Source organism: Salarias fasciatus, chromosome 18 (genome assembly GCF_902148845.1).
Source record: "Salarias fasciatus chromosome 18, fSalaFa1.1, whole genome shotgun sequence".
In the NCBI taxonomy this organism is placed as follows: domain Eukaryota; kingdom Metazoa; phylum Chordata; class Actinopteri; order Blenniiformes; family Blenniidae; genus Salarias; species Salarias fasciatus.
In genome coordinates, this window is record NC_043762.1 from 27,430,433 (window position 1) to 27,455,116 (window position 24,684).

The 24,684-nt window shown below is 45.4% G+C and overlaps 1 protein-coding gene across 1 annotated transcript in view; it reads left to right on the forward strand.

Annotated features, from left to right (window-relative positions):
• The window catches only part of b4galt2 (UDP-Gal:betaGlcNAc beta 1,4- galactosyltransferase, polypeptide 2), a 113,351-nt gene that overhangs the window by 78,139 nt on the left and 10,528 nt on the right, over nt 1-24,684 (forward strand). The window contains exons 4-5 of the mRNA XM_030115032.1: nt 11,740-11,927; nt 16,400-16,522. Coding sequence (XP_029970892.1) covers nt 11,740-11,927; nt 16,400-16,522 — 311 coding nt within the window. The remainder of the gene's footprint in view (nt 1-11,739; nt 11,928-16,399; nt 16,523-24,684) is intronic.

The window sequence follows — 24,684 nt, forward strand, 5'->3', positions numbered from 1 at the left end:
AGTGCATTTAGTAACAAATGTTTATGAGAGCTCTGATAAACACAACACTCTGTCCTCCTTTCAGCCATTGTTCCTGTCAGCTCGGCTTCTGCGACTCCTGCTTTTAGGAATAGTTTACTGTAAATAGTGTTTATTGATCTGCTGCAGAGTAACTTTTAGCCTCTTTGATGAGGATGGAGTCTTCTTTGCTGTTGTGTTTTCATTTTCACTGAAGTGCTGAGAGAAAGATGAGTGAGGATGGTTATCTGGGCCAAAGAAATCAAACTTTGAGACAGTTGCTGAGGAATTAGTGACACTTCTGCCCGTCTGAGACTCAATTTACACCACCAGACAGTGAAAAACAGTGAAATGAGCCCTGGAATGTGAGGAAAGTAACATCTGCCTTCTTTAAGAAGTCAAAATCACAAGTTTCATGCAGTATTTTATGAATTAAAATAAGCATTCAGCTTCTAACTAAAAGCTGTTTGACTGCACTGCCGGCAGGATGTGCTGATAGGAGCAAAGTGTAGCTTATACTTTGCAAACCAATCAAAGTCAGCAGTGCAGAACAATCCTCAGGTGAAACCCTGATTTCTAAAAGTCTCCAGTGCTTCACGCTACTCTAACTCAATTAATAGAGATTTGTGGATTACTCATGTCTTCATCCAATTTGCCATGCAGCCTGTTGACAAACTAACAAATGTTTTCTTGGAGCAAGAGATGTTTAAAGCTGTGTATCGGAGAAAAAGTAAACTGTTACTTTTGATATTCAGTGACGTTTGCAAGCAGACAACCTGGAGTGTCTGGAAATTCAAATTCATTTTCATTTATATAGCACCAACATAATAATTTTAAAGCACTTTTATAGATGAAAATTCGAGAATTCGTCTTGAGAAAGCAGAATCAACAGTGTGAACTTCTGTAATACCATCTTGTACCACAAGGTGGTGCAGTGAGTCGCAGTAGGGTTTTGTTTGTTCTTACCAAGCAAGAGAGGCAGAACCAGCAGCAGGCGCCGGCGTTGCTGGATGGAAGTAAGTGAAGCGGCAGCAGGCCGGACAGCGGCGTGACTCACCGCTCCGCTCGCACGTCTCCCACCCTTCATGTTATTATGAAGATCAGGAAGTGTTACCGAGCCCACACACACCACGCTGCGATGGCTTAGATTGGGAAAGACTTGTGTCTGGAGGAGGTCAGTCCATTGCTTCCTCACACACACACACACACACACACACACACACACACACACACACACACACACACACACACACACTTTCAAGTCAATCTCCATTACAGGAGATAAGGTGAAATCTCTCTCCGTCTCCTGTGGTCTCTCGTCTTCCCCCTTCGTACCGAATGACCAGCAGGATGATCGACCGACAGGCTCCGCCCCCGCCTGTCTGCAGGAGCCTGATAAACTCTGTCTCACACACACACACACACACACACACACACACACACACACACTCACAGGCCTGCTGACAATCATTCATTCAGAGCAACGAGTGGACCTTAATCCATCTCCATGGCAACTACCGTCCAGGTATGCTGCGAGCATGTGTGTATGTGTGTGTGTGTGTGTGTGTGTGTGTGTGTGTGTGTGTGTGTGTGTGTGTGTGTGTGTGTGTGTGTGTGTGTGTGTGTGTGTATGTGATGACCAGAGCTGGGAGAGAGAGTTAACACACACGCGGGTCTTCATCACACAGCAGCTCGCTGTTGCTCACGCGGCGTCTCGGGAGCGGCGGCCATGGACTGATGGGGTGATACCCAGATATGGCTGATCGGGTTAATTGGTTTTCGGAGGGCATGTCGATAGAGAGAGCCTGACACTGACCAGATTACTGCAGAGACGCCGGGGAAGCCCCGCCACGGCGAGGCGCATGAGAGGAAATAAATGTAAGTGATGACCTGAGAGTAGAAAGTGCAAATGGACGCAGCGAGGTGCTGGGAGATTTTTTCCTTTCACCTTGAGACGGAAGGCGGCGGACGCTCTGAAATCCAAGACAGGCTTGAAAATAAGCTGTGGACTGATGATGAAAACATGACTTTACACTAGTGTGTCTTTAACGTACCTGAGAAACGTTCTTCTCAGGCTCTGGCGAACCGATCGTACCGACGCAACGTCACAATGTCGAAACAGTAGCTAATAAAAAAGAATTACATGAGATGGATTTAATTATCCAGCTCCGTCGGACGGAATAAGTGCAAATTATCAAGAAAGAATTTGCATATCATCCGAGCAGTTCAAGTCTTCCTTTGTGGTAAACAATTAGCGGCGAGCCCGAGCTGATGTGGCTCCAGTGCTTTATGGAGGGAACACCCCATCTTTCTCCACAAAACACATTAAAAACACGAATCATTGAACATGATTGTTTTTTAATTATATTCATTCATTCATATTCCAAATTGATTTGAATTAGAAGATATTGTATGAAGTCCTGATATGCGAATAATTGTGATTACTTCATTATAAAGCCTGTACTTATTTAGATTGACTTTTTTTTTATTATTGAGTCCCACCAGAACGGGATTTCTTTTATGTCTTCCATTGTTACTTTATCTATGTTTTATGATTTCAACTGAGGAAACTGACAGTATTTTTCACTAATTCTCAGCTCCCAATCAGGCAACATATTTTGATTTCTGAGTGATTTAAACTTGGGTGCAAACTTACTGGAATTACAGCTGGGCTTCTTTGTGCTGTGAGTTAAAAAAAGACTTATACGAGTATTAAAGGAGACTTTTAGTGTTTAGAGTGTGAGAATCCTGTCCAATGAGTCAGTTCAGCTGCATCTGAAGTGACAATGTGTAGGATTGTGTTCTACCTCTCTTTATCATTGGTAGGAGGTGTTGATACACTGTAATTTAGCTCACTTTTTCACTCTCAGGCTCAGTTTACATGACGCTTTCTATGCAAATACGAAGCTGAAATGTGAAATAAATTGTGAGATTTGAAGGTTCCTGCTGTGCTTTGAAAGATGCATTAATATCATATGTTCCCTGCGGGTCTGACCATATAGCAGCATAAAAACTGAAAAGTCATACTGAAAAACATTAAAGTGAATTAAAATCAGTACAGTTAATGTTGGCATTAATGCACCAAAATTAATTAAAGAATGTTGTTAAGTTGCATTTGCTCGCTCTGCAGTATTAGCCGAGCTTTGTGAATTGAGGATGAGATAAAAATGAGCAGAGGAGCCCTGGACTGAGGGAACTAATGTGATTTATAAATAAAGACCAACATTGTGCGCTGGACGCGATGCAGTAAAAACATTTCCTGTTGTACTGGATAATTCAATATCCTCCCTGGCGGTGTCCCACAGGGATCTGTCCTCTGCCCTCTTTTGTTTTCTGTTTGCTTCCTGCCTCCATTATACGGCGTCATCATGAACACAAACCTTTCTGATGCAACAGCACTCACCCAGAGGTACATCTGAAATCTTTACATTCACGAAAATAATGTAAAAACGTCGTTTCTAAAGCCAGAAAACTTCACTGAATCGAATGATAATAATAGAATCACACTTCCTTGTTCCCATGAGCAAGCTAGCTTATCTTGTAGATTTACTTGTATCCATTGAAATTTGTAGTCTTTTTTGGTCTTCTTTTCTCCTTTCGTTGGTCACACTTGAGCTGTGCTACATAACACTGCCCCCTCAGGTCACCAGTGGAACTACACCATCCATCAGTTCCCTAGAAACTGGCCAAATTTGTCACGTATAATAAATGCAGAAGACGAACAGAAGGCTCTGTCTGTAACCAACCCTGCAAAGCACTACTTTTATTTTTACTTTTACTTTTACTTTCACTTATGGCTATTAAACAGTTATCTCTTTTTTTCCCCTTTTTCTTGGACTAAGAACAGACTCACCACACCATCTTGTGGTCCAGAGTGGTAATGCACACATCTTGTAGCTGCTATTCACCCACCATATCTTGATTTTTTCAAGATTCTCAGTCATACTGTGCAATCCACTGGTCCTGCGTTACATTTAGGAAAGCTATCCATCACGGGGAAAACGCAGAAAGACGATCACAATGTAGTTTTTCTCGAAGCTAATACAACTTTGAGTGTTGAGCGTTCAATCCAGCTTCATTTAGTGTGTTGTTTCCCTTCGGAGGACGTCACGTGACGGTTCTCAGCGGTGGGAGTTTTCCCCGTTGCTGCTCCGCGATAACAAGGCAGACTCCATCTGCTCTGTCAGATGCGAGTCCCAGAGGTGGGACGGGTCCCTGCTGTCGACCGCCAATCGCAGCATCCCTGTTTTTTAGCGCAGCTGGGGGAATTCTGTAGCATGTCAGTCCCAGTCCCGCTGCTTCCTCGCTGCCTGTCATCTCACTGTTAAAGACGTGCGGTGCCTCAGAACCCCGAGAAAAACAACTCTTTCCAAGGTCAAGATAAAGTTTTGAAACTGTAAATGAATATGCTCAACACAGTTTGCTACAACTTTTTGCGTAGAATTAGTAACCATATAAAAAGATAAATAAATAAGCATCAGTAAACTTTATGCTTTTGTTAGAGTATATTTGCTGAGCAGTGAGGAAAAGGAAACAAATGCACTCATGCATGGAGAGAAAACAATAGCTGCAGTGGAGCGTTTTCAAAGCACACAGTGTAATTTCCCGTTAGAATTTGACCCGTTTTGCCCTCCTGTCAGGCCACTGCTCTCACAGCACTGCATGTACAGCACTTCACGGCTCAAAGGAGCAGAAACGTGGTGGCGTTCAGACCAACACAGGTGTTATTTCCTCATCCAACGCCTACACTGCTCAAGCTCTGGTGCATTGCTCCTAAAATGAGGCCGGGTGTGCTTCAACATGTCGGAAGTAACATGAGTGAAAAATGGCATAAAATGTCAGATTTGATGAGGACAGTAGATTCTGATCAACTCCCGTCTGCAGGAGTCTGAGCCTATCAGCAGTGGTCCAAAGCAGCGACCCGGCGACGGGGCTGATGGGAGGCCAGAACTCACTGACCCACAGAGACCACAGCGAGCAGCTTCCAGGACCTGAAAGACACCGCAGCACCTCGCTGCCGTGCTGCCAGGCCCACATTTTCACCTTACTCAACAAATAGTGCAGGTTTAGGGAATCTCTCAAAATACACAAATATTGCATTCTTGATAGAACTCATTGCAGCTGTTAACTCTGGAAATAATTAATTAGAATTAGAAGATAATCACAGGAAACAACCGTTTGCTGTCAAAAACCTTCAATGGGGTTAGTTCATTGTTCAAGAAAGAGTTTTTTTTTTTTCCATCAATACACAAAGTACTCAGTTTCTTCACAAATCCTTCCTCTATATACACATTTTCCAGGAAGCTGCACGCGAGGAGCTGAAATAAACAGTGCAGGCTGGAGCAGGATGAATATGCAGAATATACTACTCGCTGAACTGTGATGAATTGTTTTCTTGCACTCATGCTTCAGAAGTTTTGAGTATGAATATGAAAGAAAAGCGTAGTTAAGTTTGGCATTGTGGCCACAGAGAAAAAACAGAAAGCAAAAAAATGACAGAAAACAACAAATGAGGAGAAAAACAGGACCCAGCCTCAGATGGGGTAAATCTGGAGCAAGAGAAAGAGCACTGTTACTGATTCCACAAACAGGCTTCATGTCAGGTTTCAGCCTCCGTTTCCCTCACGATCAGGCGACTCTTCGCCGCTCCCCCTCTCGTTCTGAACGAGCCACAGGTTTCCTGACGGAGAATCCGCCGGCCGTGCTGAGAGCACACTCTGGCCGCCACGTCCCTCAGGCGCGTGCATGGACTCCTCACTCTCAGGAAACACTTCTGAGAAAGTTTCATCAGCACAGAGTTTTCTCCAGACACCTGAGATTTGGTGGCATGAATATTTTATCAGAAAGTGAGAAATCTGACAATGACTGCTTCTTCTTCTTCTTTCTTCCTTCACACGGCGCTTTACCCCAGCCATCCTCAGTCGCAACAACATGATGGTTTGTAATAAACACAGGCTCTTCTGGATGATGTTCAAGCCTTTGCGCCTTCATCTAACCTCGATCATCTTGTTTCAGAAGCAGAGCAGCTTGTCGGTTTGTGTTTTTCCAGGTGAAAATGGAAACACGATCACGGCGCTCGCAGTCAGACGTTTCACTGTCGTCATGTAAACAGACAAAAAACAGCAAAAATTTCCGTTTTGACTTGAAAATGAATGAACGAATGAATTTTCTGGGCTAACAAAGTTGTTGACAGCCTCGGTTCAGACAGAAATGCGGTTGTGTAACTTCCTTCATGATTAGTATTCAGCCAACGCTGGGATTTAAATGTTGTTTACAGTTTTTTTTTTTCTTTTTTCTAAAGAGAGCGGATGCACTTAAAAGTCTGTGTTAAATTCAAACTTTCCTCCGAGCTCTCTTAATGCAAGCAGCCATTGATAAAAACATCTCTCAGGACCGCTGTAATTATTTGAAATGTCAGCAGGCTGCGGCCCGTTTTCATAAATGCCAATTACTGCACAATGAAATTTAAAGAAAGCCTTCAGTCTGCACGCTGCTCTGTATTCAAACAGTCCTGAAGACTGGACTCAAAGAGGCGACGCGGAGGGGAAGCGCTCACGCTGACTGGATCTGATGTCAGATTAGAAAACGCACAGGAGACGCAGCGATCAAGAGGCCACAGGCACACCCCCGAGAACGGAGCCGGACCTCCATGTTTTCAAGAAAACTCCTACTTGCGACACACACACACACACACACACACACACACACACACTTGTCACGAGTGTCAGCAGACTCATTTACACAAGGCCGAGGCTGCACGCTCCCATGCATATGCACGCTGCATTATGTAGAGCCTGATCAAAAATTAATGGAGCAGAAATGTCCTTGAAAGTTTAAAGATGGCTACGAAACTGCAAACGAGGAGCCAACAAAAAAAAAGGAGAGAGAGAGAGAGAGAAATTGCTTGCTGCTAAATCCATTTGTGCATTTCTCCCTTCTATTTGTTGATTTGTCAAATATTCACACACGAGCGCTCCGACTGTCCCCTGCGGGCCTCTGTAGGCAAACCGTGGCCCGGGCAGGCCGTCCTCTGCAGCGCCGCGGTCTGCGAGGGGAAACAAAACACCAAGGAGGGGTTTCAGTCGGGGAACAACAGCCCCGAGGAAGAGGAGGAGAATGAAGCACCGAGCGAACACAACAGCCAGGACGGGTGGAAACTGTGTTATCTCCCACTCAAGTCTCACACGAGACGTTTGAAACTCCGGTGATCCGGCCGTTAAGACGAATTCAACAAAAAACACACGGAAATCTTAAGAGAGGGTTTGTTTACATGACAGTGTTTAAAGAGAAAAATGCAGTTTTTGCATTTTCATTTAATGTGAAACTATTTACTATGGCACGTCCGCCATAGCAGCTGTTTATAAAATGTATATTAACCAAGCTTTGTTTCTATAATTTCATTTCCAAATAGTTTTATGATTTGGAGGGGGAAAAGCAGCATTTTTAGCAACATTCTGAGCGCAACATGCATCTCTAGAGCCTCACGAGGACAGCGAGAGAAAGAGTTGACCTTAAAAAAGATATTAAAGGCAGGAAACTGAAAAGCAGAATGATGTGAGGAAGAAACAGCTGCTTCATATTTAATCACAAGAAAAACATGTTTCATTCATTTTTCAGGAGTATTCTCTCTTTTGCTTGTATTCTGATTACATGCTTAAATAACATAATTAATCAACATTATTTTTTTATAATGGCCAAAGACAAATGCTCCGATCAGTCTGGATAGAGCAGGTTTAGGATGGATATTTGTGGTTCAACACAGTTTGACAGAAACTCTAAAATCATCTGCTTATTCTTGTAATTCAATTCAATTCAATTCAGCTTTATTTATGAAGTGTCAGTTACAACATGGTCGTTTCTCGACGCTTTTACAGAGAAACCCAAATGTTTCTCATTGTTCCTCAGACTTCAGGACTTCTCTGAGCATCTTCGCAGTTGCGTCTGTCGGTGGAGTTGGTCTCCCTCTGATCCCCAGACTGGAGGTTTGATCCCTGAGCGGAGGTGTCCTCAGACCCGAGACTCGCTGCCAGCCGTGTGCGAACGCCGTGTGCGGCGGCCATAGCCACTGGCGTGTGCGTGAATGGGTGGACGTGGCGGATCGTGTGAAGCGTGTTCTGGCTGATAAGGTGTTTTGTTGGTGACTGCTCTGTGGTTCAAGCAGTAAAGAGGACCAGTGGAGGTGTGTCAGTCTGAGGTCTGTGCTTCCATATGGAGCTACTGCTACACCCGTCTTCACACCCCGGGAGGAAGTGAGCAGGATTATTAGCTGCAGACATTTGGATGGTTGACTGTGACTTCGGTGACTCTAAGTTCTAAAACTACTGAGTTCCAGGAGGATCTGGACCGGGAGTCGAGGCACTCAAGCATTGCTGTTATTGTCCGTGTGCTGAGCTACTGAGCATGTGCAGAGGAAGTGTTTACTGCAGCCGTGCTGTGCATGCAGAGTAGTGTGTTTACTCCATCAACAGGCTGGAGTGTGTCAGGCATCGGTACACTGTCTTCAAGCACACAGGAAGTAGATTGAAGTTTCGCACACAGTAGTGCCTCTTCATCCTTATGTCTTCACCCGCCTGCCTCCATCGTTTTATTGAAAGCAGGAGATGACATTAAAGCTTTTATCTGTCTTAAATATGGATTACAGACAGCAGATTTGCAAATCGGCCATAGTCAGCATTTTTGGGAATATTTACGACCAAACTGCAACGACCGGAGCCGAACTGAATGAGTTAGAGTGATCTCTGGCAGCCTCGGTGTCTGTGATGGACACGAACCAGGTAATAAAACGTCATGATCAAGTCCGGTTCAGGTGAAGAATGCTGCAAAAAACCCAGAACTTTCAGACACGTCACCGTTTTTAGCTCTGCAGTTCAACTAAATAACCGCAATTTCAGAGAGTGTGTTCTTGTAACATTGGGTGCTCAGTGGTAGAGTGATTATCTCTCAGTCTTAAGGTTGCAGGTTCAATTCTCCCAGTTCACATGTCGTAGCGTCCAAGACTCTGAACTCTAAGTTGATCCCAATGGATGAATGCAGCGTCAAACCGTCCAACAGGCGTCTTTCTCACTGTTCCAAGAAGAATTCAGGCACAGCGCTGTGATCTTTTCTGTAGATTTTCCGGTTTGTGAAAAAGGGTTTGATAATACTGGCTGCCGATCGGGCTCCTCCTGGTTTGTAGGTCGTGCTTCCAACCCTCCGAAGCGGCTCGTGTTCCAGCGCGGGAAGAAGACCACTTTAGCTGATATTTGCAGTCCCTCGGGATGTGTAACAATAGATTTTGTGTTACCTGCACCGGGGGATTACGCTCTCAAATCTGCGGTATTAGTAGGTTTACCAGAGGGATTACACATTGTACTTGATTCACGGTCGGTCCGAGCAGATAATGTACCCGAGCTGAGGCGAGCGTACCTTCTAAACACCAAGCGAAAAGTGAGCGCAGGCAGCACATCCATTCATCACTCTGAAGTCAGAAGTGGCTACTTTTCCCTAATGGCCAAAGAATAGACGACCACAGCACAAATTCTTAACACTGGCTTATTATCCTGCTTCATAATACAGATGCTTGGGAATTCATCCAGCTGGGAAGTCCTTTTTACTGGATCTGAGCAGTGATGCCTCTCAGTAGAGCCCGGTCTCATTAACATAAGCCTGTAATCTTGCCACATGGGAGCCCTCACATCTTGGATAGTTTCCATGAGGACTTAACCGTCTTACACCGCTCGCAAAAACGCTCATTTTCTTGAGTGAATGCAGAAAATTTCATTGTCTCCAACGGTTTTGCTGCAGCGAGTGTTCCTTTGCCTCTGTGCGGTTGGTTTTAAATGATTGCTTCAGTTTTTTTGTTTTTTTTTAATTAGCTTATTTTAAGTTATGACTACAAGAAGCTATTAGTCTGTTATGCAGTCATCTACAGAAAGTTCCTTTAATGAAATATCCCAAAAACTTCTCCTACAGCTGTTGCATTCTGCATTTTTTTTTTTTAACAAATTCAGACTGACAGCTGCAGAACTTGAGGAACTTTGTGCTGATGGTGAAATCTGCATTTCCTTGAAATGAGGATCTGGAAGAGCTTCACTCTATTATAGCAGGTATCATTATAACAATTCTGCACGTGGATCTCTCCCTCTCTCTCTCTCTCTCTCTCTCTCTCTCTCTCTCTCTCTCTGGACTTCATTGTATTTTGTTGGGAAAGTCAGAGTGAATTCAACACATGCTCAAGGACGATGGACTGTCAAACAACCAAACACTCTCAGGTTGCAGTGTATCTTTTTTTTTTTTTTTACTTCGCTGACCTCCCTGCTGTTTGTCAAGGACTCAAACTTTACCAAGCCAAGCGAGAGAGAGAGAGAGAGAGAGAGAGGGAGATATACAGCGGCTTGTGCATTATTGAATTTATAACTGTCAGATATATTAACCTTCACGATCGCACACAACTGTGCTTCTTGGCAAGAAAGGCATTTATCTTAGGCAAAGCGGTGAACCTGAGCCACGCAGAGCGGGAAGACGAGACGCACCGCGCCGCGGCGTCCGGCCCTGTCGGGCTCGGCGAGCACGTCGGTTCACGCCGCATGCAGCGATAAATTCAGAGCCGGACCGCGGGCGCTAAATGCCGGTGTCAGAATCAGGTGTTTTTCCTGTGATCGTTCTGACCAGCCTGGCTGCGGGTCACGCTGCTCTGCAGCGAACGCCTTTTAAAAGCTTTGGAGATAAATGTGGGAGAAGCGGGTTGCTCTGAGCTCAGAGACGATTCCAGCTGACAATCGGCGGATGTGTGTGAAGTATTTAAGCCTTTAAAGAATAAATAAAGGAAAACAACTCGTCTTCCTTGGCCATTAGTCTCAGTCTTGCTTTTTATTTCAGTCAGACGGATCTGATGTGAGTCCCGATGCTTCAAGCATGTTTTCAGACGATGGAAGGAAACGAGCGAAAAACACAGGAAATGCATGCAAACCTGATGGAGATGTCTGTTCTACTCCAGAAAATTCACCAAACTCTTAACAGAAAGCTGATTTTCATGATACATTCTGGAGCAAAACACAGCGAAATGCCCATAAACGTCTCCTTTATGCACGTTTTTACCAGCTCACCCTTCCAGCATGACTTTGAGGACGGTTTGCTTGCAGCTCGTTTTCACGGCGGCGGCGTCTCTGATATCACCGTGTTGCGTTGTCCGCTCCTTTCCGCCGTCCTCATCTTATCTGATTCCACACGGATTATCAGGACTGAGCGAACGTGTTTACCTCGTTGACGGGTCTTTTGTTTGGGGGGAAACAAACATTTCAGCCTCGTTCGGGCTGAACGCGGAAAGAGAGAAACACCTCTCATCTGACTCAGCCTGACTCATTCTGTCTGCGTTTATGGTCGCGGCGCCTTTAGCAGTCGAGCATTCAGATGGCGTTTCCATTCATTTGCGGTGTGAAAGGCCTGATTCATGACGACTCCTACACCCGCTCCGATCGCATTCTGCGATGTTGAAGTGAAATGAGAATCGCATATTTCATACATTCTGTTTCCTCTAATTCCAGGTTCGTATTTCACTCCTTTCAGAGGCCTTTTAATTCTCGCCGCGGTCTGCGTTTGATCAGACAAAGCGGCGACCGATCAGCGCCTCACTTTAGATGTTGTACATCACAGCGGCGGAGTTATTATCTTGTTAATGGGAAAGTGTTGCGAACGTCGCACGTCCTCATTTGTGCAACAAGCTGTGAGAGAATCTCGTCTATAATTAATGTCCTCGTCTTGCAGTTGGGCGAGGAGACCTTCAACCGCGCCAAGCTGCTGAACGTGGGCTACGCCGAGGCCCTGAAGGACGGCGAGTACGACTGCTTCATCTTCAGCGACGTGGACCTGATCCCCATGGACGACCGCAACCTCTACCACTGCTACGACCAGCCGCGCCACTTCGCCATCGCCATGGACAAGTTCGGCTTCAGGTGACGCAGCCATCGCTGGTTTTTCCTCTCGTAGCGTGCGGGTTCTCTCTGAGCTCTCTCCAGCTCGCTGTGAGTGAGATCAAACAGGTTAGAGACGAAGTGGAAATGGATTTTCACTCCAACATGAAAGGGTTGTATGGTACATTCTTCCCATGGTTTTCTTTTTTTTTTTGAAACACAAACATCTAAGAGATTGAGGGTTTTTCATCGGCGAGACGTCCAGGAATCATTATATCTGGGGAAAAAATGCAGGATGTTTTCACAGATCTGCTGGCAGGTGGAAACACTGCTTTCCATCACCTTCTCGGCTCGTTACGCTCGGTGTAAATATGTACATCTCACATCTTGCGCTGGACGCCTGTCAGAGGATTTCAGAGGTGGTCTGCAGCCTTTGTTCTGACACAAAATTGACAAAAGCGAGTATTTAATTTGGGCGAAGCTCATTATACTTGGAAATCGCATGCGTGCGGCTTAAATTAGCTTGAAAATGCGGCACAGTTCAGTGCTGCCAGTTTAGATTTGGTCGTACTTCTGGAGCTCTAACAAGAGCATATGCTGCAAAGCGGAACCAACAAGTCTCTGGATCCACAAGTGAGAAGACTTTAATTAGCGATGAAGACTGCTTCTTCTGTGAGACGTGGCTCCTTTGTTTTCTCACAACAAAACATGCATCCTCGCTGCAGGTCTGTTCCGACGTCAGTACGGCTGAAGGGTAAAGAAACACTCATTAGCCAGTCAGATGGTAAGAAATGTAGAGGTTTGCACATTTTTATCAAGGTCTTTTTTTTCGTTCGATCAGAAAGAAGGAGCAAACAAAAGAATCAGCATCAGCAGGATCAATGAGAGATTAGAACTGGGATAACAATAACAACACTGATAACCGGATACGGGATCAGCGGTGGCGTTTCAGCTGATAGAGAGTGCATGAGCAATGCATTGATATGCGACGGTGTTTTCAAGTGAAGATGGAAGAAAGTTTCATTTCTGCATGTAAAATCTTTTTCCCAAATCCAAGAGAGAGACGTGTTTACTCCTGACGTGAGAATTATTCATCATCGGCCCTCTTTAACCAGTAAGAATTATTAGAACACACTCTGAAAGCTCTCAGCCTGAGCCCGACAGCCAGTGATCCTCATGACATGTTATGAACTAAAGGTTGGTTATGTAAGATTTTGGAGAGTGAAAAACACATCGTGAGATTGGGGGGGGGGGGGGGGGGGGGAGATGAAAACAGAAAGATCGCAGTCTGGAAAAGAGAATGAGAGAGCATGCTTAACGAGCGCAGGGTCCTCTGAAACTTTATATAGCTTCAACCAGACTGGTTGAAGCTACATAAAGTTTCAGAGCTCTTTGAGGGAGGGAGGGAAAAAAAAAACAACCCACCAAAGAGAGCAGGCTGGGACATATAGAGAGAAAAAACTTCATTAATATTCCCAAAGTTTGGAGGGAATTCATCCCGGAGCTGGTCCATCCAGAGGTTGAGTCCTGTTTTCGGCGGCTCTTTGCATAACGACACCACACCTGCCCTTAATTATCTAAAAAGCATTGGGAGTATTGATTAACGGTCCAAACAAAGGAGGGCCAACGAATGTGACCCAGCGATCCTGTCAGTCTGCTAAGCGTTATCCCGGGCTCAATAAGCTAATGCTGTCTGGCAACAGACGCGGCGCCAGGTGGCGGGTAGCTAGCTAGCGTCCCCCTCACCCGCAATGAATCAGGTAGCATTTTAAACCCGTTTAATCAGACTTTTTGGATTCCTGACAGCAAGAAGGCAACGCCGGCGCTACGAGTGAGGAGAAGGTCACAGAATTGATTGGAGTTAATTACGGACGTAAAAAAAAAGAGAAGCCGTTCTGAAAGGTCGAAGGGGTTTGAGTCCGCCTCGCCGCTCGCTTTCAATACCGAGCGGCTAACTTCGCCGGGGAAACGAGCGAGGGGAGAATAATGACGGGTCGGCGGCGTCGAGGTTTCTCCCGTCGCTTCTGAGAGACAACCTCGAACGGCGTTGACGGCGTAAAAGCACCCGGCGCGTCTGATTAATGGCGAAAACATTGACTGTGAAAGTCAGGTCACATCAGGAGCTCCTCCATTACCTCGGCGCCTCACAGGGTCACCTTCAAGTCCGCTTCACTACGGCGCCTTTTTAACAAGCGCCGCGCAAATTGGAGCCACTCGCAGGACCCCATGTAATGCTTTAAATTTTATTACCATTATATTGGACGTCATTTTCTGGAGGTTTAAGCACTTGTACTCCCTGTGTGGGAACAGCATGAAGGTACGCTTACGCTGGGTCACCGCCTCATTCTGACGGCACTATACCACGAGAGAGAGTCTTTCTTCACAAGGAAATCACTGCAGGTTTATACGCATTTCTCTTTTTTTTAAACAGGACTTTAAATCAATGTCATGCTTGTACAGTAGAGACAGAGATCTCCGCTGTTCGTGACCCTTGACTGGTTGGGTTTAATGTGGTATAATTTTCTATAGCAAGAGATTCTGATCCAATAAGGTAGAACTCATATTACTTGTTATCTAGTCGCTTTATTGGCAAGAATCTATAGAGAAGTTCAGCACTTCTGGTCACATGACCTGTAAGTAGTCTGATAAAAGTGGTTTCATGTAAACTCTTCTATCTGATCTGATTGATTGAAGTCAGGATATGAGAGGAAGCGTGCACCTGTTTTGTTCATGTGAATGTTATCGAACACTGCTGAGGGAGATTTGTGTGCATTTCTTGCACAGTTATGGCAAAGCACAGCCGATTACTGCCGCAGATAAATCTGCCGCTTCACACAAATAAGCATTCCTCATTTCGTGATCACACACCGAATTAGAAGAAATAATGTTGATGCGGAGAAGGGAAAGCGATCAGTAACGGTCTGTGGGGCCATTAAGCACCTCCAGGCGTATTGACGGTGAACAATAGTTTCTCTCGCTTTGAAATCTTTGCCGTTTTTTGTTATTCTCATCTAATCACACAACTCGGCTCCCAGCGGACGTGCAGTGTTCAGCCGTAACCATGAGGCTGCAGGAAACGGACGGGAATACCAATGTGATGAGCTCCGTGTATGGACAGATGGCTCTGTGTGTGTGTGTGTGTGTGTGTGTGTGTGTGTGTGTGTGTGTGTGTGTGTGGTGAATAAATGAGCCTTTTCGCAGCTTTTCCAGTGATATCAGGTGCAGAAAATGTTGGCTCCTGTGTTACAGTGAGTAGAAAGGGATCACCTCTAAAGAAATGTGAGGTTATAGCAAATGTAGTTCTATGGATACATGAATCCAGAGATGATCTCGACAACGGACAAAAGACATTTCTCACAATCTTTGACGACTACGTCAGGTTTTAAATGCTGCTTTACTCCATTCACTATTCTGGAGATTAGCATTTAGCATCTTAGCACCGTGTATCCTGACATAATGTCGTCCATTAACTTCCTGAAGTCTTTTACTGTCAGCTCAGTGAGTTTGAAGATCTTTTGAGGCTGATACTGCGAGTGGCTTCAGTGATGTGAGGCTAGCCTGAGCATCGCTAGCCGGCACTGCTAGCAGCAGCGGTCGTTACTTGGTGAGGGTTAATGCACGATGATTATACTGGCGAACAACAAGTAAACTCATCATCTTTTAATGTTTCAAACTACCCAGGGAAGCTCTGAAATAAAGGTAGAACATGGCAGAGGCATCATCATGCCGTCAAGCTGCTTTGCACTGAAATCTGAGTGTATGGTTTAAGCCTGCATCACAAAAGTTAGTTTGAGGAGACGCTTTCAGGTTATTGATCGATAACAGGAGCAACAACTCGGATCCTGCAGCACGAAGGAAAAGATGGAGTGTTTTGGAACAGGAAGTGTTGACCTAAATCCCACCAATCTCCTGCTGCCTCACAGAAGAATCATCTTGATTGGTTTTGTTGAGGACTATAACTGCTTCATGTTATGCTACATTACAGTATATCTGTGCATATATTATGGAATGTTTTTGCATTTACTCTGGATAGTATTCTGAATAATGTAGTTAAAAACTGTACGGTTTCAGTTTACGCACACACACACACACACACACACACACACACACACACACACACACACACACACACACACACACACACACAGAGAAAATGAAGAGTGACAGCAAACTAAAGTTACTTTTTGCAGCGCCGATGCTGTATCTGGAAGTCATCCATCAGTCAGCGCGTGATGCTGGATCTCACTCTTCAACTTAAAGTAATCAAGAGGACAGTGAGGAGATTACATAAGAGCTCTGTTTATCCTCCTCCGATGAGACCTGATAAAAAATTTAAAGCCGCTTCTCAAAGTTCTCAAGAAAAACACGCCGTTCATCAACTCACGCTCTGTATCTCTCTGGCCTTTTCAAGCAGACACACACACACACACACACACACACTCTGTATAAATGTAAAAAACCTAAAATGTTTCTGATTTGATTGTGAACTGATTTCCGTCTCTTCTCTCCGGCAGACTGCCCTACGCAGGCTACTTCGGAGGCGTTTCGGGCCTCAGTAAAAAACAGTTTCTGAAGATCAACGGCTTTCCGAACGAGTACTGGGGCTGGGGAGGCGAGGACGACGACATTTACAACAGGTGAGTCACCAGGTCCGTCTAGCCGTCCGTCTAATGCCGACAACACTTCGAGGCGGCGGCTCCAGGTGGCGGCAGGTTACTGAACCACACACCAGTCCACCGCCGAGGAGGGAATTCACAATTTAAATGTATGAAATGTAACATTAATTCATGCTTGGACTTACTGTGTGTATTTCCCATGATGTACCAGAGGATGAGAGATACAGTTGGGTTTTTTCTTCTTTTTTTTTTTTTAGTAGTAGGTGCGCTCACTCGTTAGATGCAGTAGATTTCCCCCGGGGGTGTGTTTCTGCTTTTTCAGCGGCTGTAAAATGTGAAGCGATGTGCACAGATATCATTAAAGTCCCGGTTAAAGAAGGGAAACTTTTATGGACACTGACCGCCGCAGTTCGTTTTCCCCCCAGAGCGGCGCGGCTCTCAAAGGTTACGCACTGAAGTTTTAAACTGTAAAGCAATAAACATGAATACATGCTACAAAAAAAAAACAACAAGCAGCAATAATAAGCAACGAATCACACACTTAAAAAAACACCTAGCTTTGTCTGCATTTGATGTTTCTGAGGAAATTAACTATATAGTTTCAATTAAATGCAACTGAATTCACAAATGATATTAGTGTTGCAGACATTACCCTGAAGGTTTATGATGTGGTGAGTGTCGACCGGACAGTGGAGGTGTAAAAATGTACACAGCAGTGTAGCAACCCAAGCTAATTAAATGCTAAGAGGAGAACTGAAGTGTTTGCAGCAGGTCAATATACGATTCATTTGTCAGAGGTCAGTCATTCTAAATATGAAAAAAATAATTTAAAAAAAGTAGTATTTGAGTTTTCTTCAACCCGTGCAGTTTCCAGGGATTATATAACGAAGTAGAAAAAGGAAGCTAATTCATACCCTGCAGACAAATGTTGACTACTAAAATAAATACAAGCTTAAAAGGGAATATTAGCTGAAGACTAATTTGCCCTCATTTCCACCGGCTGTGGTTACCCTGGGCTGCAGGGCGCCGTGGCGGTCTGAGCTCTTCCCTCATAGCGTGGTTTCCTCGTTTTCTCATTAGGCGTTCAACACCTGGTGACCGCGGCGCAGAAGTCTGAGCCGGTGGAACATAGGAACAAGAGAAAGAGCACTGTTGTTTGCTCTTTACTCTTGAAATGAGCAGATACCGAGCAATTAATGTTTGAAAAAGGCATCTCTTTACAAGGAAACGGCAGAACGGCTGAAAATTCCAGTTTTCGCATTCTCCTTTGAGAACACCTCTCCTCCAGTGCCATGCCGCCCCTCCTTGCCCCCCTCCACCAGTTTGTCCATGTTATGTAGGCTAAGATGCCGCAGAGCAGCGGTCCATGCCTGAACTGGGCCATGCTAGCTTAACGCCAGCCCCCCGGGGGAGCTGGCTGTCCCCGAGCCCCCGGCTCCTCGTGCCGTTTACATGGCTGCTGGGCTCCTTGCCCCGTCAGAAAGAGAGAGGGAGGGTTTCTGTAGCAGTGGCCTTGCCCCCTGTCACCCTTTGCCCCTCCGTCTCTCCGGCGCCCCCCCCTGGAGCCAGAGCGAGCGCGTCACGTCACGCGGCACCACATGCACACGTGTTTCTGTGAAGCATCGACCCCGGAGTGAAGAGAGGAGATATTACGAGCGCCGCGCTCCGAGAGCGTCGAGCCTTTTATCAGTTCAATCACACGTCAAGGTTTACGAGGTCGGCGATGAAGAGCTTCAGAAGTCCTTTGAAATCTTTTCCGAGGTTCGTTGCGAGGATATCGTTTGTCATCGTTTCATCCGACTGACAGAAAACTGGAGGTGGAGGGTCAGTCTTTAGTGCTGATCCTTCATGAAGCAGGCTTCAGGGACCAAACAGATCATGCTTCTGCATTTTGGGGGGCAGGCAACACGTTAAAGCAGAAGTGTTGAAATGAGGGTTTTCTTTTCACTGTTTGCATTTAAATACCTATAATTTGTGGGTTTGAGTGTTTACTTTACGCTTATCATGGAGCGACTGGACGGTGCGCCAAGCCTCCACCAGCTCAGTATGAAGTGAGGTACGATGAAGATGGACGTGTGCCGTATCTTCTGCTAGTCCACAGATAAGTCATTGGAAATCAACTGAGCAAAAGTGCACAATAACAGCATGAATCCAGAGCCGATTGACACCTGCTTTAAACGCCTCACAACGTATTGAAAAGGGAAAGACTATAAACAATCGTGTATTGTTTGTGTATAACCTTGTGCATTCATCTTTTGGCATGAACTCCTCTTTTGCATGAAGTATTTTGCACAATTTAGCCGACAAGCTTTGTATTCCGTATTCTTTCTTTCTTTCTTCGATCTTCCTGCTAAATCAGCTTCCACACACGTGTGTGCGTAACATCAGCGTGTTTCTTCAGTGGAACGTTTCATAACGTATTTAAATTCCGACAGGCGGATTCCAGTAGCTGTCAGGTTGTTTTGGGGAGAGGAGGTGTCGACCCCACGGACTGCTCTCACGCTGAAGACGTGTTGATTAAAGCGGTTCCCTCGTCGCCCGCTGCAGCCGCTCAGATCTGCGTCTCCTTTTTTTCTTTTTTCTTTTTCCTCGCTCTTATCAACCAGCAGCGATGTGTCACGCCTTTAAAATCTTATGAGTTGCCTTTTCCCTTGAAATATAAATGTTTTTTAAAGTATTTCTCTTGAGAAACACCCACATTACTTTTTAGGCACCGGTCAAAAACATCAGCTCGCAAATATCTCAGGCGTCAAAAGCATCGAACCAGCACAGGCTGGAAATTTGTTTTTATCCATGCAGTTGTCAACATTTGAATAAAGTAAGAGACCATCCGTGATCCTTCCAAAGAACAGAACGGTCTTTGCAATGGTAAACAAAATGTAGGGCTCGCCGGCGCTCATAATTAATGCAAAACAAAAAGGAAAACACAACGGCTCTTCAAATCTCGATGCAAATTGATAAAAAGCCTTTCAGCATCAGATAACAGGTTTGCTCCGGTTTGTATCCACTTCATTCTGGAATTATAAAAGCCAATATTCATCCCACAGGGACGATGAACCACCCTGACTAAATGCACTAATCTATCAAAACAAGATGGCAGGGTGTTACAGTGACTCAGCTCTATGATGATAGCATGTTGGCTAGCTAGCTAGCGTTGACCTAGCACCGCAGAGTTAAAGAGAAAGGCAGCATGTGAGTTTTTTTGTAAGATGATACAGCTAACAAACACAACGACCTGCACTTAAAGGCTGTGTTCACACCGAGGCATTTGGCTCGACATAAATGACGTGGTGGAGCCGGGAGCGACAGTGTGAACACGTTTTTCACGTTGGAGCGACCTGCTTGTGGGTCCAGCCGGGGCCGCCTCGAGGAGGAGGTCCGAGGTCGGCACCGGCTCGATCTACATGCGGTGAGAACACGGTCGCTCCCCGGGTCCAGCCAGCTTTCCTCATTTGCCACACTTTTGACCGTGTGAGGCTTCCGTAACGCACGACACGGACTGTTATTCTGAGCGCGCACGTCGAGCACGGCGGAGAGCCTGTGCTTCCTTCTGAAAGTCGGCAATTTGTATGGTCTGCAGAAAAATCAGGTACAACAGAACAACCGTTCTTCTGGCTGCGTTCCGTCTGCAGAACGGAACCACCGCAGCACCGTCTGCGGTGCCTCTGCAGTCCGCTGGAGGAGGTTGCCAGATCTGTCGATCTCACACCATAAACCCGTTTAACTCAGTAGAAAGCAGCCCAAACCCCCATCTCGGTTGAAAATGCACGTTCAAACCATATTTGTATAATTAAAAAAACACTTCATAAACACATAATCATTTCATCAACCCGTCAGACGTGTTCAAAAAAAGAAGCCTGATTTGGCGAAAACCTGCCCAATCTGGCAACACAGAGCCGCTCCGGTCACAGAGCTGTTTTGTGCAATTTTTGAGTTGTTTGACTTTCCTGCAGAGACGAGGTGCAAAACCGTTCATTCTTCTAATGCGTATAATGACTACATCACGTTGTTTGTTCTGTATTCTACCAGAAGAAGTAAAAAAATAGAATATTAAGGCAAAAACATGACACAGCTTTTATTTTGAAATCACTCATTTTGGAACAAGTTTCACGTTTCCTTCCAGCACCCGACTTGCTTCTGTCTGGTTTGACGCCCCTTCGGTTCGACGCCGGTGAGAACACGATTCAGTTATTTATGAGGAGGCTGCATTACAAATTCACACTTCCCAAAAGGGGTCCTGGCTCGACTCAGTTCGGTGTGAACACAGCCTGAGACCCTCTGTTTGGAGTTTGCATGTGCTCCCCATGCACACCATTATTTCTTAGAGGTAGTTTCATCTCATGGTCTGAAAACATGCATTTGAGGCTGATTGACGGCTCTGCGTTACCTGTATCTGACTGCGAGTGTTCCTGTGTGTTTGTTCTGTGATGGATTGGCGATCTGTCCAGAGTGGAACCTCCATTCGCTTATTTTCAGTCAGTATTGCCTCCAGCAGCCACGACCCTGAACTGTATGAAACATATAGAAGATGGATAGACTCTGTGACTAACCAAGCGGCAAAATCAATCAACACTGTAGCCAAAAACTTTCAAAAGATGTCAGATTTCTACAGTGACTCAGCAAAACGGGAAGCATTGAGTCTTGACGATGGGATGTTGTTGCTGTGACCTTTACAGTGGAGACCTTTCGAAACAACACTCTTAATGCACAACTTGATTCCTCCCATTTGTGCTAAAGAGCTTCAAATGAAACAGAATGTTTCTCTGGAGAGAGGTCGACAAACTGGAGATGCTCAAGATGAAAATAAGAAACATATACCGACATGAGGTGGCAGAAGACAAAGTGGAGCGTCAGGTCGATTGTTTGGTAGGAAAGAAAAGCCACAGTCGTCTGCATATAAAGAAAACTGAAAACCCCTAAAATGAAACCTCATATGAAATTAAGTCATTGTGAAATTGAATAGTACTGTTGTGAACTGTGAACTGTTGGTACGAACCATGTTTTCATGGTGGTCGCTTCAAATTCTGATTCTAAAATCTGACTGTGGCTGGAATCAGAAGTGTTGAGTCTGTGTGGACTGCAGCATGAAAAAAACATAGTGCTCAGAGAAAAAGAAACTACAAAAACTCAAAGTTCCTGTGAAAAACTACAAGCAAAAAAACGAAGGGAATTCAAAGGTTTTTCCACTCCTGCAGACCTACAGATGTGCTGCATCTGGAACATTTCTTTTCCTCTTTCAAACCCTCACAGCTCACCTCTCTTTTTCTCTGCTGAGCATCCTCCAACCACCGTCACCTCCACCTCCTGCTCCTCCCCTCTCAGCTCATTTCTCCTGGCAGGGGGAGCTGAGGCAGGACGTCAGCATTACGACTCCCCTCCACTGCAATTCTCTAATGCAAGTAACTCCACTGGTGGGAATAAAAGCGGATAACTGGAGAAAGTCCTGATTAATCCAATCAAATAGATCTGTGGTCCGTAAGCATTAGTGTGTGTGTGTGTGTGTGTGTGTGTGTGTGTGTGTGTGTGTGTGTGTGTGTGTGTGTGTGCGCGCGCGCGCGCACACACCCCCCCCTGAACTACCGTCCACCCTGCCGCAGGCTACAAATCAAGCTTTTCACAATAGATCATCCTCCTGCTCTCATTTCGTCTCCAAGCGCCGGACTGTTCGCACTGATTGGTGCTTTCCAAGCGGTTCATGTGTAAGTTAAGAAGACTTTACTGTTTCGTGGCTTCACCGCAGGAGCTCAGCTTATATGAAGCCTCTTTATTCCACTTGCTGTACAATCGGTTTAATCACTACAGCTTTTTGGGAAGGTCAGACGCTGGGGGGAAGGTTTTGCGTGCATTAGCCGGAGCTGAAAGCTCAGCAACCACGGCAGCTGACATCATTTTAGCTTATTTAAGTGTTTCAATCTTTTCTTGCATTATTATATTGTTTCAAGGTATGACTTGTGATAATATGGACAGAAAGACACAAAACATCAGTAAACTCACTCAACCGTGATGTGCTGCTGGTGTAAATTCAACTAGTTCCAATCTGTTGAGGCTTGCAATGCAAGTTTTCACCACTAGATGGTGTATTGAGCAAGAACGCTACATAAAACAAACATGGTTGAAATCAATCGCTTTACCACGGTGTGTTGTGTCCCACAGTGGTATTACCCAATGACGTAGGCTGGGACGAGTTACTGATTGAGACCCTTGATATTTCAGTAGCCAGATAAGCACACAATATGACTCCTATTTTATCACATTTTAGATTATTTTAGGTAATTAAACCAAAAAAATCTCTTTTTCACACAGTTGATGGATCAGTCAGTATTGGTGCTTCATGCAACATTGTTCTGACTTCTTGTTTTGCTGATCTTGTGAGGTCCTTTGACTGACTCAGTCGTTTTTGGTTCATTCTCATAAAGCAGGAAGTCATCTGCATAGATAATGGAAATAACAAGCCCTGCAATTTATTGTTCCATTCTTCAGTCTCATAGCTCTTATTCTTTATCAGTTGACTTTCCAAAAAAGTGCCTTGCCTGTCCCTTTGGGAGGGGAGTTTGACAGCAGCCACCCACCTGCCATGTTTCAGCGGAGGTGGATGTCGAACGTGTCGGTTTCCTCTCGCAGGGGACGTCTCCGCTTCCCACAGTTTCCTAACTATCCTGTCCCTTCTTACATAATGTTCACACGATGCTGTCACAGCGCGCTGCTGCCTCCTGCCTGTCAGCGCTCTGGGGAACAGTCACCACGCCGATGCTCGGCGGCACTGTACCAACGCTTTGTTTCATTCAAGGACGCGAGACGCTGTCAGAGGGAAGAGGCGCTCGTCGGCTGCTCAGAAAACAGCTTGTCGTTGCAGCGTATGCAGAGCCGCTCTGCGGGATCGCGGCCGAAGCGGAGGTTTCTTTGAGACGTGCTTGGCCAGATCTTATTTCGCACCAAGCCCATTAAACAAAACAAGCGCGGGCTTCGTTTAGCGAGCGGCTGCCTTCAGCCGAGCGCTGTGTGTACGCGTGGAATAATAACAGCCTCGTTTGGGTGTGATCTCTTTGTGAGCGAGGCGTCTTTGACCGGCGTTTAATCATCATGCAAAGCTCGGTATTGACGGGCCAGGAGCCGGAGGAGCCGGCCCACCCTCTGGGACTGTTTCAGGAGACTTTCAAAGGAGGCTGTTTAGAGCAGGAGGCGGAGATGCGACAATGTCGCACAAGACGGAGATTTCTAAAGGAGCTCTAATGGTATTTCACACGAGCAAAGCCCACTGTGATGTCTGAGAAGCTGCTTGTTTTCTCTGCCAACATTTCCCCACAGAAGACGCCAAAGACGAGCTGACCAAAGCCGAAAACTCACTGAGATCCTCCCCCCACAGAGGCAGACTTTTTAAGTCTTGTGTAGCTTAGTTCTTCACAGTGAAGGCCTCAAACGACCCTCCAACAGGGCAGCCGTCTGAACCTGCCCAAAGCTCCTAATATCTGCTGAGTCAGTCCATTTACAGTTGAAATTACTGGACACAGAAAATTAATACTCTGATAATTAGTCTGCTATCTTCCAAGTTGCTGTACACTATTTAAAAGTATCAGCATTTTTGAACGTTTTAGAAGACAAATACTCTTCTATTGGATCCCAGTTCAGGTTCCTTTACCTGGAAAGGTCACTTGTTAGTATTCAATCAGTATAGCTCAGCTTCTGGATCAACATGCTTCCTGCCATTGTTCAGTCTTTTCGGATCAATGGCTCCCAATTACATCACATCCTGAACCTGTAGGTAGCCACAGCCACGTGCAACAGCCGATCAATAAGAACGTCCCCTGTCAAAACCAATTCTTAAATCCGCCGTGCTCCCATATCTTCTTTATCCGAGCGACGGTCCCAGAGGCTGGAACAGAACACATTCAGCTCAGGCTGCAGGGCAGTGGGGCGTGCACAAGATTGAGTTTGGGAATGGAAGGCGCCGCTTTGCTCAACTGTCAAAGTCCCGCATTATTTGCAACATAATAAAAACCTGAATTATGCAAAGGAATGCACCATCACACACACACACACACACTCAGTTGGATACACTGACAAAGCAGCCACCTATGCTAAGTCAGCAAAGTCGTCCAGACTCCAGAGAGGAGAAGGAAAAAGATGGAGGCAGGGCTGTTTAGTTTTTCAATGCATTTATTTATGGACTTGTTTTGATGGAGTTT